At 39.9% G+C, this 21,522-nt stretch overlaps 1 protein-coding gene across 3 annotated transcripts in view; it reads left to right on the plus strand.

Moving 5' to 3' along the window:
* Positions 1 to 21,396, plus strand: part of tmem231 (transmembrane protein 231) — a 50,805-nt gene extending 29,409 nt beyond the window's left edge. The window contains exons 3-5 of one of the 3 annotated variants that reach the window (XR_006314096.1): positions 2,103 to 2,233; positions 9,075 to 9,203; positions 15,890 to 16,354. Coding sequence is in view for 2 of the 3 variants with exons in the window: in XM_043706719.1 (XP_043562654.1) it covers positions 9,075 to 9,203; positions 20,112 to 20,255; positions 20,664 to 20,711 (321 nt within the window). In the remaining variant the exon portion in view is untranslated. Of the gene's footprint in view, positions 1 to 2,102; positions 2,234 to 9,074; positions 9,204 to 15,889; positions 16,355 to 20,111; positions 20,256 to 20,663 lie in introns of those variants that run through there. The other 2 variants (XM_043706719.1, XM_043706720.1) reach the window with 2 other exon arrangements.
* The last annotated feature ends 126 nt before the right edge of the window (positions 21,397 to 21,522 follow it).

The following is a 21,522-nucleotide window of genomic DNA, read 5'->3' on the forward strand; positions in this document are numbered from 1 at the left end:
ATACTCTCCACAAATTTTACATAAAAGTTTTCAGATTTCTGCTTGTAGATTAAGTACTAGAATTCATGCAGTTTCAAAAGTATATATTTTAGTATTAAACCTGGAGGACCAAATTGTTGAGTTTAGTTATTTTCTTTACAAAGTAGAGATGAAGCAGAAAATGTGATCAATGCTATAAAAATCTCGGTAAATTCAAGCACAAATATCAGAATAACTAAAGTAGCTTATTGTTCAAGCAAAATTTTCAATACATTCGGTCTCTAATTTCCTGTTAATTGTACATTTAGTTTTCAGCATTATTCTTTTCTGTGATGATGCTATGGCTTTAAGAGATGTATTTTGTCCTGCTTTTGGTTTGAAGAGAGGTTTTAAGTCAGAAGCGCTGAACTGTCAATTGAAAACTATAAAATAAACAGGTTGTGAGGCCTTGTGTTTTTGTTTAGGGTTGTAACAATTGAAGCAGCCCAACAGAACCAGGATTTTTAGTTTTAGCTTTCAGCAGTTGCTGCTGGCATCTTGAAGAGTTGGAAACTATTTTTTTCCCCTCTCTGTTACAGCTAAAAGCTGGGGGTTCTCTTCCTGCTGCTGTTGTTGCATGTAAGATAATCTATTTTCTGAATTTGTCTTTCGCCAAGGGTGTATTTAATGGGATGTTACTTTATTGGAACAGTTAATTAGTAGTAGCTAATAATCTATCCTGGAGTCATAGAGATATACAGCACAGAAATAGACTCTTCAGTCCACCTTACCCCTCTCAACCAGATATCCTAAATAAATTTAGTCCCATTTGCCAGCATTTGGTCCATATCTCTCTAAACCCTTTCTATTCATATACCCATCCAGATGCCTTTTATATGCTGTAATTGTACCAGCCTCCACTACTTCCTCTGGAGCTCATTCCATACATGCACTACCTTCTGCGTGAAAACGTTGCCCCTCAGGTCCCTTTTATCTTTTCCCCTCTCACCCTAAACCTATGCCCTCTAGTTTTAGACTTCCCCACCACAGAGAAAAGACCTTGTCTATTTACCCAATCCGTGCTCTTCATGATTTTATAAGCCTCTATAAGGTCACCTCTCAGCCTCTGATGCTCCAGGGAAAATAGCTCCAGCCTATTCAGCCTCTCCTAATATATCAAACCTTCCAACCCTGGTCACATCCATGTAAAACTTTTCTGAACCCTTTCAAGTTTCACAACATCCTTCCTACAGCAGGGACACCAGAATTGCACATATATTCCTAATGTGGCCTAACCAATGTCATGTAGAGCCACAACATGATCTCCCAGCTCCTATATTCTGTTAAGTTTTCCAATTTCTTCTTTCTTTTGTTGTATTTTAACAATAGTTTTAAATCCAGTTGTTTGATCAATTGAATGGCATCTGGAACAAAATGCTGAGCACTTGCTTTAAAAATAACAAAAATTTAGGGTCTAGGCTATCTTCTTCATGTTTTTTGAGGGGATCTGGTCAGGTCCATAATATTGCCTAATTGCCAAAAGGTGCTGATAGCATTTTTGATCATGAATAATTGATTCAAATTGATTCAAGTAATCCTAAATTGTCACAGGGATTTTAAAAAATATATATTTTCATTGAAAAATAGATTTTTAATATTACAAATACAAAACAATACAAATAAAGAACACCAAGAAAAAGTTAAAAAACCCAAACCACTGTCATGTACAAATGTATGAAAAAAGCCCCAACTACTTAACTAAATAAATAATAACAAACAATAATATAGCTAAGCCAAACAAAACACTAACTCTTGAATATCATGAGCATTAATCTTCACCTATTCGTACGTTTGCAGCTCCCCCCTCTGGATATTGGATTTATAAAGCACAATTGTTACGGCTATATATTAGTGTGGAAGACAAATCTATGTCCAGGTATTCCAGAAAGAGCCGCCATGTCTTAAAGAAATTCTCAGTTTTGTGGTGTACCGTACTTGTGAGAAAACCCAAGGGGATATGCTCCATAACAAACTTCCGCCAATCCGACAAGCCGGGGGATTTTCAATCACCCAACCTCGCAAGGTATTCTTTCCTGCGCAGAAAGTGAGGATGTTGAAAAGTTTTTTCTTATGCGCATTTACAGGGAACATACTGGGCAAGCCAAGAAGAAGAAAGATCGGGTTCTTCTCTACCCTTACACCCAAAATCCCCTCCACTGCACCCGCCACAGCATTCCAGTATGTTTGAAGGCTACCACAGGACCAGAGACAATGGGTAAGAGTGCCCGTACCAACCTTACACTTGGGACATGTTGGAGATACCCCGGTTTAAATTTTGATAAACGATCCAGAGCCAAGTGGACCCTGTGAAGAATCTTCAACTGTAAAGCATGGGTCCTATTGCAAATTGATATCTTTCTTGTATTTTCCCAAATATCTTCCCATGCCTCTGAGGAGACCTCAATGCCTAGCTCTCTCCCCCACACCCTCCAAAGTTGATCAAACTCATCTGAGGGTCCGCCCCCTCAATTGATGATATAAAGTGCTGACAGAAAGTGTACTCTTAGCACTGACCACTCTCCTCTCAATGTCTGATTTGTGGAGATCAGTCAAAGGTGTAGTCTTTTTTAATAAAATCCCTAACTTGCAAAAAACAAAAGAGGTCCCTGTTAGATAGCTTCTATTTCTGTGCTAACAGCTCAAAGGACGTTATTGTGTCTCCCTCAAATAAAGCACCCATGCAAGACACACCCCTAGCTGCCCAATGTTTGAATCCTGAATCCATCGCCCTCAAGACCTAGCACCTTCATAATACCACCCATAGGCATAGCCTCTGATTTTGCAAAATTAATCTTGTACCCCGAAAAGGTGCCAAACAAGCTGATGCATTGTATCAGGCGAGGCACCAAAACTGCTGGATTTGACAAAAAATGAGAACATCGTCTGCATACAACGAAATCTTATGTAATTTTGACCCCACTTCTGGAGCCAATATATTAGGATCGCTACAAATGACCTCCACCCAACTGTTCAATCACCAAGGTAAAAAGCAGTGGCGAAAGGGGACAGCCCTGCCGGCTGCCCCTAAAAATGTTGAAATTGCTTGATCATATGCCATTGGTACCACAGCGAGAAGGTCACTGTAGAGAACCTTTATCCATCTTATAAAGTTTTTGCCCAAGCCAAACCGCTCCAGAGTATAAAAAAGCTACGGCCACTCAACTCTCAAATGCCTTCGCTGCATCTAGAGAAATCACCAATCCCTGTATTGACTGTTGTTGATACGCTTGAATTACATTAAGCAGTCTCCTAACATTATTGGAGGATCTGCGGCACTTTATGAAGCCTGTCTGGTCCTCTTTAACAATAGAAGGTAACACAGTCTCCAGCCTTAACTCAAAAGTCTTAGAGAGGATTTTAAAGTCCACATTTAAGAGTGAAATCTGCCTGTAAGAAGCACAGCTCTCTAGGATCTTCCCTTTTTTTAAGAATAAGTGAAATATTGGCCTCTCTTAGAAATGGCGGGAGACGATCATGACTGTACGAGTCATTGAACATGTTGAGCATTGGGCCTGACAGTGTTTTTTATAAATTCCTTATAGAATTTACTGGGAAGTCTATCAGGACTGGGCGTCTTTCCACTCTGAAGCTGCTTCACAGTTTCCTGCACCTCTTGCTCTGATAAAGGGGCATTGAGAAAAGACTCCTGTTTGGGGGCTCCAGATCCTTGAAAAAAGACTCCATCTTGGCTTGCCCCTCCTCACAACCCTCAGATTGGTATAATTTAGAGTAAAATCTCTGGAATGCCACATTAATATTTTTGGAATCACATATTAGGTTCCCAGACCCTTCCCTAATCAATGTAATGGCTTGAGGGGCACTCCTTTTCCTGGCGAGATATGTTAGGTACTTGTCTGGCTTGTCACCATGCTCATATAACCTTTGTTTTGCAGAAGTAATCTCTTTCTTTGCTGTCTGCATGAGCATGGAATTCAATGCAGACCACAGCGCCGTAATCCTCTGTAGCTTGGCCAGTGAGGGCCTGTCAAAGTAAGCTTTCTTGACTGCCTTAAACTGTGCTTTGAGAACCCGTTGCTACTTGTCCTTTTGCTACTTCCTACTGGCAGAGTAGGAAATAACTAACCACTGGCCTAAGCTTTGGCAGTTTCCCAAAGGATGGACAGGCTACTAACTGAGCCTGAGTTAATGTCTGGAAACGCCCTAAATTCCTTAGAAAAGTACTCCACAAACTTTTATTATCCTTAAGAATTAAGGGACCCATTTGCCAGTGCCTCGGGCCAACTATAGCGTCCTTAATCTTAACCAACAGGTCCACTGGAGCATGATCAGAGATGGTACAAGATGCCACCAAGTCCAGGGTTGCCATGGGGGTCAGAAAAAATCAGTCCTAGTGTGACAACTGTATGGATTGGAAAAAATGTAAAATCCCTGCCTAAAGGGTGGAGACTCCTCTCGATGTCCACCAACCCTAACTCCACACAGATGCACTAATTGTTTAATTTGTGCAGACGGTATTGGGCAACCTGTCTAACGTGGAATCCATAAGACAATTAAAACTCCCCCTATAATGATATGCTGGGACTCGAGAATGATCAATTTAGAGAATGCATCTACCAGAAATTTTAAGGGATGGGCCAGAGGGCAATAGACATTTAAAACTCAATTTTTCCCCCGTTTATCAGGGCTTTGAGGATTATAAACCTCCCGTGTGTGTCTTTAACACACTCCAGTAACTTAAATGGGAGATTCCCCCTAACCAATATAGCCACTCCCATACTTATGGTATTAAAAGATGTAAAGTAAACCCGATTAAAGCCATTCTGCTGTTGTTTCAAATGCCCCCTATTATCCAAGTATGTCTCCTATAATAAAGCAATTTCCACATTTTCCTTTATAAGACTCAAAAGTACCTTCTTCCTCTTAATTGGTGAGTGACTCCCCTTGATGTTCCAGGTAAAGAATCATTAGCCATAACCTTCTGCAGTAACATTTAGATTCCAGAGAGGAGGAAGTTGAATTACAAACCACTGAGCCTTAGTGTCACAAGATCCATCGAACATAAAAACTACATAAACTAAACCCACTACAGTTAACAAACTTACAAAACTATCAAAGGTTATATACAACAAAAACCAAAAAAACAAACCAACATATATGACGCCAGTGGTACTGAATAAGGGAGCGCACCCCCTGCCCAAAGGGCATCTACACATCCCAAAACCCAACTTACTGCCACTGCCTAAGATGCAGCCAGGGCATTTAAATGCCTGAACCAGGCATAAACTGTCAGTAAGTAAGCATCTAACCATCACAACCATTTTCCCTCCTCTTAGCTAAAGCTGCACCACAAACACAAGCAGCAAAGAAAAAAAAGTACACCATGAAATAACAATGTGAACAAAGAAATTTTGAAAAGAAAAATGGTAAGTACCCCACCCATCCTTTGGTATAACATAACTTAGAAAGTGAAAGTACACATCCCAACCACCCCTGAACATAGTTTAGATCAGATTACCAATAATAAAAAAAGGAAAAGAAAGCCATGACCGGACTTGCTCTCTTTTTTAAAATGAAAAACAGAAATATACCCAATCAACACTACTACTTGTAAATACTAAATTGTTCAGATTAAGTTAATTTGTCCACAAAGTCTCTTGCCTTCTCCGACGTGTCAAAGAGATGTACAGATGCATCTAAGGTGAATTGTAGCACCACTGGATACCTCAGATGAATCCTGAGCTCCCTCAGTCTTCTCTTGATGCTGTCATAGGATTTTCCTTTGTGGATCACCACTGTGTGGTACCAATGGAAGAACATGATCTTAGAGCCCTTGTAAACTAGGGCCTTCAAATCCTTCCCCTGGATTCTGGAAGCTTCCACAATTCTCTCCTTATCTCTACACTGATGAAACCACACCAAGATAGGACGAGGACATTGGTCCAGTCCTGACCTCTGCGCCGTGATTGGGTGAGTCCTCTCCATCTTCAAGCTTCGCATTCCAGCCTCAAAGTTAAGGAATTTCAGCAACCAGTCCTCAATAAATTCCACCAGCGCTCATCCTCCTTACCATCCGGCAGACCAGTGATCTGAATATTTTTTCTCCTGCCCCTGTTCTTGAGGTCATCAACCTGGTTAAACAAATTACGGATCTGCGTGTCCAGGGCCTCGATCCTATCCTTGGAGGAATCGGTGTCAGCTTGCACCACTGTGACTCTGTGTTCTACCTCATCCGTCCTTTTCTCCAGGTCTCCCAGCTGCTGTTCATGTTCTGCAGCATGATAGAGATTGGGACCAGCTTCTCCTCTATCTGCATGCCCAACATCTCGTGAGATTTTGCAAGCTCCTTCACCAGGACCTTGTAAGAAATTGAATCTGAGGATTCTGCAGCTTGGGCCACAGGCCTGGCCTCGGATGTACCTCCTCTTTTCTTCGGCATTCTCGGACGGCTAAAATCAAGTTAAGTTGCACTCTGACCATTTCCTGGGACTCCACAACCATTCTAGAGTCTCAAGGTATCGCAGTGGTCTGGGTAGGGCGGCTAGGACTTTGTCCCACTTGCAGTGCAGTGTGGAGCTCTGCAACACGATCTTCCTAGATCGCCGCCATCTTGGATCCCCCATCATGGGATTTATTAAAAAGATTTTTAAAAATTATTTTCAATTACTCTCCTTAAAAGTCAACTATGATATAATATTCAAAAATTTCTGGAATCCTGCTTATAAGCATGTATGTTCTCAGTATGTGTGAATGATAAATTTGGAAGGATGGAGTTTGGTGGACTTGTGCAGAATTAAAATAGGGACATTGAGTCAGAGAGATGTACAGCATGGAAACAGACCCTTTAATCCAACTCATCTATGCCGACCAGATATCCTAAATTAATCTAGTCCTATTTGCCAGAACTTTGCCCATAAACCCGCTAAACCCTTCCAGATGCCTTTTAACTGTTGTAATTGTACTAGCCTCCACCACTTCTTCTGGCAGCTCATTTCATACCTGTACCTTTCTTTGTGTGAAAAAGTTGCCCCTTAGGTCCTTTTAAATCTTTCCCCTCTCACTCTATACCAATGCCCTCTAGTTCTGGACTCCTCCACTCCAGGAAAAGACCTTGTCTATTTACCCTACCCATCCCCCTTATGATTTTACAAACCTCTATAAAGTTATCCTTCAGCCTCCGATGCTCTAGGGAAAACAGCCCCAGCCTATTCAGCCTGTCTCTATAGCTCAAGCCCTCCAACCCTGGTAACATCCTTCCTATAGGAGGGAGACCAGAATTGCATGCTATATTCCAAAAGTGGCCTAACCAATGTCTTGTACAACCACAACATGACCTCTCAACCCCTATATTTGATGTTCTGACCAATAAAGGAAAGCACACCAAATGTCTTCTTCACTATCCTATCTATCTGCGACTCCACTTTCAAGGAACTATGAACCTACACTCCAAGGTCTCTTTGTTCATCAATACTCCCCTGGACCTTATTATTAAGTGTGTAAGTCCTGCTCTGATTAGCCTTTCCAAAATGCAGCACCTCACATTTATTTAAATTAAACTCCATCTGCCACTCCTTGGCCATTGACCCATCTGGTTAAGATCCCATTGTAATCTGAGGTAACCTTCACTGTACACTACTCCTCCAATTTTGGTGTCATCTGTAAACTTACTAACTATACCTCCTATGTTCGCATCCGAATCGTTCATATAGATCACGAGAAATAGTGGACCCAGCATTGATCTTTTTGGCACACCACTGGTCACAGGCCTCCAGTCTGAAAAGCAACCCTCCACCACCACCTTCTGTCTTCTACCTTCAAGCCAGTTTTATATCCAAATGGCTAGTTGTCCCCGTATTTCATATGATCTAACCTTGTTAACCAGTCTACCATGAGGAACCTTGTCAAATGCCTTACTGAAGTCCATATAGGTCTGCCCTCATCAATTCTCTTTGTTACTTCTTTCAAGTTCGTGAGACATGATTTCCCACACACAAAGCCATGTTGACTGTGCCTAATCAATCTTTGCCTTTGCAAACACATGTAAATCCTGTTCCTCAGGATTCCCTCCTACAGCTTGCCCACCTCTATAGCCAAGGTCTCTAGTTCCCTGGCTTTTCCTTACTAGCTTTCTTAAATAGTGGCATCACGTTGGCCAATTTCCAGTCTTGGGGCACTTCATCTGTGACTATCAATAATCCAAATATCTCAGCAAGTGGCCCAACAATCATTTCCCTAGCTTCCCACAAAGTTCTAGGGTATACCTGATCAGGTCCTGAGGATTTATCGACCTTTATGCGTTTTAAGACATCCAGCACCACCTCCCCTGTAATATGGATATTTTTCAAGATGTTGCCATCTATTTCCCCACATTCTGTATCTTCCATGTCCTTCTCCACAGTAAATACTCTTGCAAAATACTGGTTGAGTATCTCCCCCATCTCCTGCGGTTCCACACACAGGCTGCCTTGCTGATCTTTGAGGGATCCTATTCCCTCCCTTGTTACTCTTTTGTCCTTAATGTGTTTATGGAATCCCTTTGGATTCTCCTTAACCCTATTTGCCAAAACTATCTCATATCCCCTTTTGCTATCCTGATTTCCCCCTTAAGTATACTCCTACTGCCTTTATACTTTTCTAAGGATTCGTACGATCTCTGCTGTCTATACCTGACATATGCTTCCTTCTTTTTCTTAAACTGATTTTCTCTAGGCATCCACGATTTCATACACCTACTATCCTTGCCTTTCACCCTAACAGGAACATACTGTCTCTGAGTTCTTGTTACGTCATTTTTGAAGGCTTCCCATTTTCCAGTCATCCCTTTACCTGCAAATATCTGCCCCCAAACAACGTTTGCAAGTTTTTGCCTCATCTTGTATAATTTGAAATTTATTACTTGCATTCATTGCCTGCTTCCAATGTTGACATTGAATAGTCATCACAGATTTTGATTATTGTTCTCTCTGACCTCTTAACGTTTTTCAAACAAATAATGTTCTATAAATGCAAGATTTACCTTGGATGTAGTTTTTTTTAATGAATCAAAGCATGCTGTGATAGAAACTATAGCTGTTTTATGTTACATACTCTCTTCTCAGGCTATGGAAGAAGACCAAAATCAGGATGGGAAAATGGATCGTCTGAATTTCCGCCTTGAGCTACCACTCCAAACATCTGAGCAAGTGTACAGTGTACAATTTATTCTGACATTTTCATACCAGCTTTTTGTAAGTATTTCATGTAGTCTTTCATTCTTCCCATTGGAGTGCAGTTAAAGAGGATGCTTCTAATTTTCAAGAAACCTAATCATAGATAATATACTTTTATATTTGTATATATGAACATGCTTTTTTTTAAGAATCATGTTACATTTCTGAATGCATAACTCTTTCAATGAGATAATGTTGCATTTACAATTGTTGACTACATCTGTTTTCAATTTAGAAACAATTATTTTTTGTTTCTATATTGTTGGATTAATTAATTTAGATCATAAGGCCACTTGGGTTGAAAAGGATCTTTCACCCATTGGACTTAATTTTTGCAGTATACCAACTCACTTTACAACTTAGTGTCAGAGAGTCATACAGCACGGAGACAGACCCTTCGGTCCAAACAGTCCATGTTGAACATAATCCCAAACTAAACTAGTCCCACCTGCCTGTTCCTGGCCCTTCAAATTTTCCCTATTCACGTATCTATTCAAATGTCTTTTAAATGTTGTAATTGTACCCACATCCGCCACTTCCTCAGGAAGTTCATTCCACGCATAAATCACTGTCTGTGTAAAACATTTGCCTCTCATGTCTTTTTCAAATCTTAAAAATGTGTCCCCAGTCTTGAAATCCCCCATCCTAGGGAAAAAAATGTTATTAACTCAATCTGTACCTCTTCCTATTTTATAAACTTCCATCATGTCGCCTCTCAACCTCCTACGCTTCAGTTAAAAAAGTCCCAACCTATCCAGCCTTTCTTATAACTCAAACCTTCCAGACCTGACAACATCTTCTGAACCCTTTCCAGTGTGATAATATGTTTCTTGTAACTGGGCAACCAGAACTGGACACAGTATTCCAGAAGTATTCCACAATATTCCACCAATGTCCTGTACAACCTCAACATGACTTCGCAACTCCTGTACTCAAAGGATTGAGCAGTGAAGGAAAGCATGCCCAAACACCTTTTTAATCACTCTGTCTACATGTGATGCAAGCTTCAAAGAATTATGTACCTGCACCCCTAGGATCTGCACCTCTAGGTCCCTCTGTTCTACAACACTAACCAAAACCCTACCATTAATTGTATAAGCCCTACTTTTGTCTGTTATACCAAAGTACACAACCTTGCATTTATCTAGATTGAACTTCATATGCCATTTATCAGCCCATTAACTCATTTGATCAAGATCCCCTTGTAATCTTAGAATACCTTGTTCCCTGTCTACTATATCACCAAGTTTGGTGTCATCCACAAACCTACTAATCATGCCTTCTATATTCTCATCCAAATCATTTATATAAATGACAAACAAAAGAGGACCCAGAACTGATCCTTATGGAATTCTACTGGTCATAGGCATCCAGTCCAAAAAGCAACCTCCACTGTCACTCTCTGTCTCTTGCCACTAAGCCAATTATGTATCCAATTGGCAAGCTCACTCTGAATCTGATGTGACCTAACTTTACTAATTAGTCTACCATGTGGAACTAAAATCCAAATAAACACTGTCTACTGTACTGCCATCATCAATCTTTTTGGTAACTTTCTCAATCAAGTTTGTGAGACACAATTTTCCTTGCACAAAACCATGCCGACTATCCCTAATCAACTTTTGCCTCTCTAAATGACCATAAATCTTATCTTTTTTAATCTCCTACAACAATTTACCCACCACCAAATTCAGGCTCACAGGTCTATAGTTCCCTGGTTTCTCCTTATGACCTTTCTTAAACAAAAGTTCAACATCAGACATCCTCCAGTCATCAGGTATCTCCTCTCTAGTTATAGATGATACAAATATTTCTGCAAGGGGTCTCACAATTTCCTCCCTTATTTTCCACAATGTTCTTGGATACAATAGATCAGATCCCGGAGATTTATCCACCTTTTATCTTCATTAAGAATTCTTGAACTTAGTCTTCTGTAACATGAATGATTTTTTAAAACATCAAAGTTTATTTCTTTGCATTCTGTAGACTCCATTTCTTTCTCCACAGTAAAAACTGATGCGAAATATTCATTTAGTATGTCTCCCATTTCCTGGGGTTCAACACAAGTACGACCTCCTTGATGTTTACGAGCCCCTATCCTCTCTCTAGTTACCTTCTTGCTTTCAAAGTATTTGCAGAATCTTTTTGAATTATCCTTAACCTTATCTGCCAATAATACCTCTTTACTGAAAATTTGTTCTAACTACTGGTCATTCGGTACAAAGAAATGCTTTGTGACAGTTGCATTAATTTCTTCCTTCTTTTGATGCTGGTTAAATCTCTTAGACAAGTACCCTACAGGCTTCTCTTTCCCAATTCATCATTTTGCAATAAGACCAGATCCACTAGCAGCAACTCCCATTTTAAAAGGTTTAATAAAGCTAGGAGAGTCTAACATCAATTCATTCATTCGTATTACCTTCAGCTTCTCCAAAGCTGTTTGGCAGTCTTTTTTGGCCATTTTACTTTTGTCTATTTTAGCAATAAATCTGTAAAAGGTGCCACTACAAAGTTATACCTGATTTTTTTTTAAAACACACAAGCCCATAAATGTTTTTCCATTTAGTTTTAGGAACAGGCAATTCTGTGAAATCCTTCACTTTTGCTGGTCTTGTTGACATGTACCCTTGCTCTACAATGTGTCCCAGTTAGATTACCCTTGCTTTGTGAACTCAGGTTTGGCAATATTTATTAGTAAGCTAGCCATTTGTAGCTACTTAAATACATCTTTTACTTGCTTTACAAGTTGTTCTCAAATGTTACTGTATATTACGATGTAATTTAAATAAGTTGCCCAGTCAGGCACTTTAGCTACAGCTTCACCCATAAGTCTTTGGAATGTAACTGGGGAATTTTTAAACCTGAATAACATGACTTGACTTTGGTGTAACAAAAGCTGAATTCTCTTTCTGATTCTAAAATCATTCTTAGAAAGGGATGAGAGACAAACAACCTACCGATACAATCTTCTTCCCAAGCAATTAGGACCTCAGTTTGTTTTTGGTGTTGCATTTATTTTCTGTAGTCAATGCAGGATATAGTTGACTGATTCAATTTTTAGAAACTAACATCAGTGAATTCCAGAGGTTTAGCCTGTTTTGAATTTTCATTTATACCTGCGATTTGTTTGTTGAGATTTCAATGATAATGCATTATTGGTATTGATTCCACTGCATTGAATAATTCTTTGCTAATATTATGGTTGTACTGAAGTTCCGAAAAGTATACAAGGAGGTTACAAAATATATTGATAGATTAAGTGAGATAGGTTAAGTTAGGAAAGGTGTGGCAAATAAAGTATAATATGGAAAATTGTCTATTTTGACGGGAAACTTTTTTAAATAGCTTATTATCTAAAAGGTGATAGATTGCAGAGCTCTAAGATGAAGGACGTGGGTGTCTTTCTGCGTGAATTACATAAAGTTGGTATGCTGACACAGCAAGTAACAAGAGTTGGTAAAGTGTGTCACTGAAAATAGTGCCAGGATGATAAAGGGTCCTGCCTGAAATATCTACTGCCCTGCTCCTCGGATGCTGCCTTACCTGCTATGCTTTTTCCAGGGCCATACTTCATTGACTCTGACTCTCTAGCATCTGCAGTCCTCACTATCTCCTAACAACAAAGTTAAAAATCACACAACACCAGGTTATAGTCCAACAGTTTTAATTGGAAGCACACTAGCTTTCGGAGCAACGCTCCTTCATCTGGTGATTGTCCTGATGAAGGAGCATCGCTCCAAAAGCTAGTGTGCTTCTAGTTAAACCTGTTGAACTATAACCTGGTGTTGTGTGATTTTTAACTTTGTACACCCCAGTCCAACATCGGCATCTCCAAATCCTAACAACAAGTAATTATGAAAGCTAATAGAATGCTTTCATTTATTGCAAGGAGAATTGAATATAAAAGTAGGGAAGTTATCCTTCAACAATGGTGAGATTGCATGTGGGGTACTGTGCACATATTTAAGAAAGGACAGAAATGTGTTGGAAGCAGTGCAGAAGTTTCCTAAATGAATACATAGAATATTAGGTTGCTTGAGAGGAAAGCTTGGACATGCTAGGCTTGTATCTGCTGGCGACTTGATCAAAATATAAAGTTTTGAAGGTCCTGTGGAGAGGACATTTCCCATCATGGGATTATCCAGAACTAGGGGCCATTGATTAAAAATCTGGGCTGCCCATTTAAAATAAATGAGGCAAAGTTTTTTTTTGTTGGTCTCAAATCTTTGGAATGCTCTTCCTTGAAGAGTTGATGGAAGCATAGTCCTTGAATAGTTTTACAGCAGAGGTAGATAGATCCTTATTAAGCAAGGGATTGAAACGTTATCGAGGTAGGCAGGATTGTGGATTTGAGGTTACAATCCGATCAGCCATGATCTTGAGTGCTGAATCAGATCAGTCATGTTCTTATTGAATGGCAGATCAGATCAGTCCTGATCTTATTGAATGGCAGAGCAAGCTTGAGGGACTGAATAACCTTCTCTTGTTCCTGATTTATATTTTTCAATGTGTATCTCTACAGATTTATTCTTATTTCCTAAGTAACCTTATTAGATCTTCCTGTTGGCCTTGCTTTATGTACATGAATAGTGTCAGACTGTCCCAGTCTTTCAATATTGGCTAGCCAGATTGTAGAGGGTTGCTTTGTGAACTATCTATCTCTTCTTCTCCCTCACTCTTACTGTCTCTGCCATTTTGCATTACTCTTAACACTTGACATAATTCCTTTCCTTGCCTTCCTCTCTACAATACTGCTTTAACACATTCATGTGACATAGCATAGAAACATTGACAACAGGAGAAGTAAGTCATTCTGCCCAGTGAGCCCTCATTCCGCATGATCAAGTCTAAATCTCTGTCTCAGTATCATATTGCTGTTCTCTTTTCATATCCCTTGATACCTTAGAAATCTATCTATTTCTTTAGATATATTCACTGACTTCACCTCCAGGGCCTTCTGTGGTAGAAAATTCTACAGATTCACCACTCTCAAATGAAGAAATCTCTCTCATCTCAGCTTATGACTTATCATATAGCTTGAGAACATCATCCCTTGTTCTGGACCTCCTGTATCTCATCTGTCTAACCATGTCAGAAGTTTATACTTTTCAATGATATCATTTTCTCCTGATTCTCTCAGTTCTGATGAAGAATCACTGGACTCAAAACATTAACTCTGCTTTCTTCCCACAGATGCAGCCAGAACAGTTGAATTTCACAAGCAATTTTTATTTTTGTTTAAGATACAAGACCTTTTATGTTTGTTCTATTATTGAGTAAAATCTACACTTCTGTGGCTCCTTGGTACAATGTGACATTCGCACATTCTGTCTCTTCCTTTTGTTTTCTGGTAACAATCAACCCTATCACTAACTGGCAATCCTATTTTCTCATTTACCTTTTGAGTTCATAACTTTTCATGCTACTGAAACCTCCCGCCCAACTATTTATCATAGGTGGAAAACAGAGGCAAAAAGATCACAATGTGTGTGGATCAGTGTCCAAACCAAAAAGCATGGAGGAGTGAGGTGACTTTCTCATAGTCCTTTTTTATAGCTTTTGGTGGTGATATCACATTGCTGTTAACTGCTGCAATCCTCAGGTTGGTAGCCAGTCAGTTGGGTCAAGGCCTTGGCTTCAGTTAGCAGTTGTTTCTTTTTGAGAAGTCTTTAATGTTAATATTACTCCCCCTTATGCAGAGAGAGAGAGGAGAGAAGAGAGAGCTTTTGCTTGCTCACCGGCTTGAGGGTCTGAGTCCCAACATCTTTCTCTTTCTCTCTCTCTCTTCCCCCCCCCCCCCAACACAGACACACTGCCCTCTCAGTTCAGTGACAAACTGCCATTTACAAATAATCCACAAACATGCTGAACAGTATTTTTAAATGATACCTGGTGCTAGCATATTGCATAAAAATATCAAAATCTGGCTTCCAGCAAAATTATATGCTCTTGTGTGAACATTTAAGTGATCACACAGTTCAGCTTTTTCATAGAATCACAGAATCTCTACAATAGGCCATTTGGCCTATCAAGTCCGCACCAACCCTCCGAAAAGCATCACACACACACACACACACACTTTTATCCCTGTAACCCTGTATTTCCCATGGCTAATTCAACTAGTCTGGAATGTGGGAGTAAAAATAGAACAACCAACAGAACCTCACACGGACATGGGGAGAATGTGCAAACTCTATACAGACAGTTGCCTGAGGGTGGAATTGAACCCAGATTCCTGGTGTTGTGAGGCAGTAGTCCTAACCACTGAGCCACTGTGCACCCAAATTTCATCATGTAGTAAAAACAAAGCCTAATACTCCAGACTTCCACTTCCTGGTTTATATTTCCAAATGAACTATATGTAGTCCTTAAATAGTCCAATCAAAGCTGGTGTTTCTTGGATGACCACAGGTGTAAAGGTTAAACTGAAGCAGAAAAAGATTAATGTCTGATTGAGAAATAAGCTAAATATAAACAAAAAGGGAACTGTAATGGGAGTATGTGGGGTGATGTAAATATGAATGGGAAAGTAAAAGTAAACCTGTTTATTTTTGAAAAAGTGAAAAATTACTCAAAGATAGGCTAACTAAGATTCAAAAGGATTTTGTTTTGAAGGCTAAGTGCATTGCTGAAGTACTTAAATAAAAGTATTGCATCTGTCATCACTGTACTCTCACAGTAAAGGAGGTGTTTTTTTTTAAAAGTGTCAACAGGATGCATCCCTGGCTACAGAGAAAAGGATGAAAATTGCAAAGGTTCTGGTTACAATTCTACCACATAATTTGAGGCTTGTAAATATTACAGCCCTGTTCAGAAAAGGCAAGATGGACTGCTGACAACTGCTGACAAGATTGTTGACATGCAGAGATATAGAGGCATTAATCCAGAACCAAATCCATGACACTTGGAGAAAATATGGGTTAATAAATGACAGACAGCAAATTTGTTCTCACTGAATTTTATTTGATTACCTAGGTTGGGTTCTCTGAATATTGGCGAGAGTGCCTAAGTGTAATGTGGTTGTTTTATAAAAAGTAGATTTGGAACATGTGTTGAAGAAGTACCATATAATAGACTTGTTAGCAAGATGATGACCATCGGACCCTCGAACTCAGCACCACCTTCCTAACCTGCAATCTTCTTCCTGACCTCTCTGCCCCCATCCCTACTCCGGCCTATGACCCTCACCTTAACCTCCTTCCACCTATCGCATTTTCAACGCCCCTGCCCCAAGTCCCTCCTCCCTTTCTTTTATCTTAGCCTGCTGGCACACTTTCCTCATTCCTGAAGAAGGGCTCATGCCCGAAACGTCGATTCTCCTGCTCCTTGGATGCTGCCTGACCTGCTGCGCTTTTCCAGCAACACATTTTCAGCTCTGATCTCCAGCATCTGCAGTCCTCACTTTCTCCTCCATGGGATTTAAAGAATACATGTACACAAAATGTATCAGTTTTAACAACTGTCTCTACTTCTACCAACCAAGTAATTGTAAAGCTAAGCATTTTTCAGGTAGAAATTCTGCTTAACACAAGATGTTGTTGGTAAAGAAGGTCTAACGCTGGTGAAATTACCTTAACTTAAAAAAAGGCACACCCTTAACAGATGCAAAGCACAACTGGTCCACATCACAATCATAAATCTGTTTACTTAATGCGATATGTAAGTTCTAAAGTTGCTCTATTATTTGGGTGGTGGACAGTTGTTATGCATTGCCTGCCTTTTGAAGGACCTGCCTAATTTTCAGTTAATCAATATTCTGTTGAGTATAATGTTAGAAGTGTTTAACAATAGCTGGTAAACTGCTCTGTCAAGCAGTGAGGCTTAAAATTATACATTATTTTATTATCTGTAGAAGAAGAGATATATCAAGCCGACTATACATGTTTAAATGTTTATCCACCATGAGTAAAATAACAAACCATTGGCAGGATTTTTAGTGCTGGAGAAGGTGGAACCAGACAGGAGTGAGGTACAAATGCAGATCCTTAAACGGCGTGTTGGTTCTCCAGTGCAACCCTGTCTTCCCATCAATGTGAAAGGGGCTTCAGAATATTTATGCTGGCAAGTACTTGATCACTTGAAGGATGATAGCATTCAAGGCTATGGGCAAAGGTGCTGGAAAATGGGGCTAGAGTAGATAGGTGCTGATGGCTGGCCTGGACATGATGTACCAAAGGCCTCTTTCTGTACTGTAAAACTCTATGGTTGTATGAACTTGTCTAATATAGGTTGAGGCCAAAATAGCCTCTTTAAGAAACTACCTCAAATATTCTATGAACTCATCCAGGCCATACTGCCAAACTGATTTTTCTAGTTTACATTGAGATTAAAGTCATCCATGATTATTGCCAGCCCTTTGTCCCAAGCACCTAATGTTTCCTTCTTGTAAACTTTGTCCCACTTTGTAGTTGCAGTCCCTGAGTGACTTATTTTCCCTGCTATTCTTAATTTCTATTCAAACGGATTGCATATCCTGATCGCCTGAGCCAAGATAATCTCTATTGCACAAATACCATCCTGAATTAAGTGCTAGCTCTCCACATTTATCTAACTTACTATTTCACTTCAATGTTTTATGTCCCTCAGTATTTAGGACCCAATCCTGAAACCAGATTTCTGCAATGGCTATAACATTGTACTTATTTATTTCAACATGCACCATCAATTTGTTTACTTTGTTATACATGTTATACACAGAGCCATTAGATTAGATTACTTACATTAGATTACTTACAGTGTGGAAACAGGCCCTTCGGCCCAACAAGTCCACACCAACCCTCCGAAGAGCAACCCACCCAGACCCATTCCACTACATTTACCCCTTCACCTAACACTATGGGCAATTTAGCATGGCCAATTCACCAGACCTGCACATCTTTGGACTTTGGGAGGAAACCGGAGCACCTGGAGGAAACCCATGCAGACACGGGGAGAATGTGCAAACTCCACACAGACAGGTGCCCGAGGTGGGAATTGAACCTGGGTCTCTGGCGCTGTGAGGCAGCAATGCTGACCACTGTGCCACCAGGCCGCCCCATTAGTTTAGCATTTTGTTATCTCTAATGTCTAATCTTTTTTAATTGATGCATAGCTGAGATTCTGTTTACTGTCTGCTTCTTCTTGAAATTCTCTATCATTTTCCATATGACTATTTTGGTGGCAAAGATGGCAGCGTGCACTTGTGCAGATGTCATAGGTGATGCTCGTCTCCATGACATAGCCTTTTTCACTAGCTGTGATGATGCTGCTCCTACCAAGGTTAGGTGTCCTTGGTTTGTTTTTTTTTCAGGAGGTCATAAAGACACAGGCTCCGAAATGTCTAGGGTTGATCAACTTGTAGAAGCTTTTAAGTTTTAAAAAAACTTTTTCAATGGAAGGGGAGTGGCCAGTTCTCCCAGTTCAGCTTTTCTCTGGCCTGGTTTGGTTTGGGATTTTAGCAGTCTGGCTGCCAGAGCAAGCAGTCGGTCAGTTTTGAGGCTGCTGGTCCAATTCACAGTTACATGGAAGAAGGTGTTCCATTCTGAATGTCTCTGACATCTCTCCTGTAAGACCCTGTGTTTCATTTTACATTTTATTCCAAGGAGTGTTTATGGTGATTGTCGCAAGTATTTGGAACAGCATCATTAAGTTAGGATAATCTGTTGGGTGTTTGGATAGGTTAAGTTATTCTGTATTCTGTTTTTTGTTTGTCTTTCATTTGGTAATAGAGTCATAGAGATGTACAGCACGGAAACAGACCCTTCGGTCCAATCCGTCCATGCCGACCAGATACCCCAACCTAATCTAGTCCCACTCTTGCCAGTACCCGCCCCATATCCTTCCAAACCCTTCCTATTCATATATCCATCCAGATGCCTTTTACATGTTGCAATTGTATCAGCCTCCACCACTTCCTCTGGCAGCTCATTCCATGCATATACCACCATTTGTGTGAAAAGGTTGCCCCTTAGATCTCTTTTATATCTTTTCCCTCTCACCCTAAACCTATACCCCCACTAGTTCTGGACTCCCCCACCCTAGGGAAAAGACCTTCTCTATTTACCCTATCCATGTCCCTCATAATCTTATAAACCTCTGTAAGGTCAGCCTTTGACACTCTTGCAAATAAATTCTGTTTTGTTTAAAAGTAAGTGGTTGGGCCAGCTACATCCCTCCTGAAATATCCACATTACATCTGCTTAAAGCAACTAGCAAAGTTAGGATCTGGGCTACTTTCTTGAAATGTTTTGAGGGTGTCTGGCCAGGTCCATAACAAGGTGCATTTGCAGATGACCCACCATTTGCCTTTTGGAAAGCTGTGCATAGGTGCAGTGCATAACAATGATCAGACCATGCCATGTGAGTTCTGGGGATTGCCAGTTGTTATTTTGGCTGGGCCGAGGGAGCAGCTGAATGGGGCTGAAAGCAATGGACCAACTCCTCCATTTGGACACAGCCCAGTGTGTCTTATCTTGTACATCAGATAGACTGGACTAGATGAAGGGCTTTTTCCCGAAACATCGATTTTTCTGCTCCTCGGATGCTGCCTGACCTGCTGTGCTTTTCCAGCATCACTCTGATCTGACCTGATGTAGATGATGGACTGGTGACAAAACAGAAGATCAGATTTCAACTCCCATCCCATCCTTCGCAGGATGTAAAGAAGGGCTGCTCAGACCAGTGAAAGTTGGGAAGTAGTGTTTCAATGTCATTCACCATTCTGCCATTCTGTCATTTTGTTGTCACTTGGCACTGCAAATCTATGCAGCCATTGTGTCAACAAGAAGCGCTGTTGCCAACAAATGAGTCATAATTAAAATCTTACATTGGAAATGTGCTGCATTTTCCTTGCATTTGACAATCCTCTCAAAACAGTATTACTTCTAACTCCATGAACTGCACAGTGATGATGCTATTTGCTTAAGTTTTTCATAATGTTGTTTGCAGAGAATGTCAACATTTATAATGCAGTGTATGGCATATACCTACTTCTCATCCTCCATAGCTGGGTCTCAGCTTAGTGTGAATGGTGACTTAAGGCTACATCAACGAGAGCCACTTCGACACAAAGGTCTTGACACACGTTATAATGTAAGTGTAACTCTTTTTTTAAGAGGAGGAACATGGGGTTCCTGCTTTGAAGCTGGTTATGAACACTAATTGTTGCTATGATAATTACAACTAAATTTCAAAATTGTCCCAATTGTAAGTCGCAACATCTGAAAATGTTCACTTGTTGCAGTTTCATGTCTTCATAAAGAGTGTGAAAAATCAACAGTTTAAAATTAATATTTTACTAAGTTGTATTTAATTCATTATGAAATTCCCAATGAAGAAGGTCATATTATGATCTGTACATATGATATGTTGAACATGTAGCAGTTGATGATTTTAATTTGAGGTACACAACCGGATGTCAGTGGGTGAAGTTTGTTAAACAATGGTTCAAACTTACAACAGTAACATTCTGACTTTAGCCTTGTCATCACAAAACTGCAGGTACCAAACGTTGAGGTAGCTTTCCTTTTGGGGAGTGCTGAAAATTGACACAGTTCAATGCAGAACTGGCTAACTGTCAGAACTGAGGATTAGAGTGGCATTCCTATATGCTGAAAAGGAGAATATTGATCTTCAAAGGACTGGACTATGAATAGAAATTTGAGCACAGTAGTCCAAATAGTCTTGCCTAGATTGCTGGTCAAGCCATGTAACACTGCAAAAGCAGGCAAAGATTGCATGGCACACACTAAACCTGATATATGTCAGAATTACACTTTGGATTCTTGTATCTCTTGTAGCATCCAAATTTGTATACTTCAAGTAACCTTCCACCACCAGTTAGGTGCTTATCTCAGGATTTTACTTAGGTTGGTGCTGGATAGAAGCATTCTAAAATGAATTGGTACATGATCTAACCAAAGTTTTTGTGTTGCAAATGTCCTTTGTATACCAGGCACAGGTGCTTACATTCTGCTTTAATAGTAATCTAAGGGAAAAAAAAATTCTGTAGACAGTTAAATGTGATTGGAGAGAATTGTCGGAATTCTTTGGTAGGGTGAATTCAGATGGACCAAACAACTTCCTTTTCTGGACTTAGTCATGTGGTGCGACACAAAGTAACTACATAATTCTGAACCCAATCTCCAAGGATTCCTTTATGAAGATAAATGTGAGAAACAAGAATTTTATACTTTGTGAAGAGTTACTGAGAGGCACATTTTAGATAGTAAATAATTACAAAAAAATCTGCAATGTTATTTCAACAAAATGAGAATATCAGGTGAAAGGAAGATCAAATTAGTATAGACTGCTATAAGGAAGTTCTTCGTTACTAAAAGAAAGTTAATATTTTAGAATA

Source organism: Chiloscyllium plagiosum, chromosome 17 (assembly GCF_004010195.1).
Source record: "Chiloscyllium plagiosum isolate BGI_BamShark_2017 chromosome 17, ASM401019v2, whole genome shotgun sequence".
Classification (NCBI taxonomy): Eukaryota; Metazoa; Chordata; class Chondrichthyes; order Orectolobiformes; family Hemiscylliidae; genus Chiloscyllium; species Chiloscyllium plagiosum.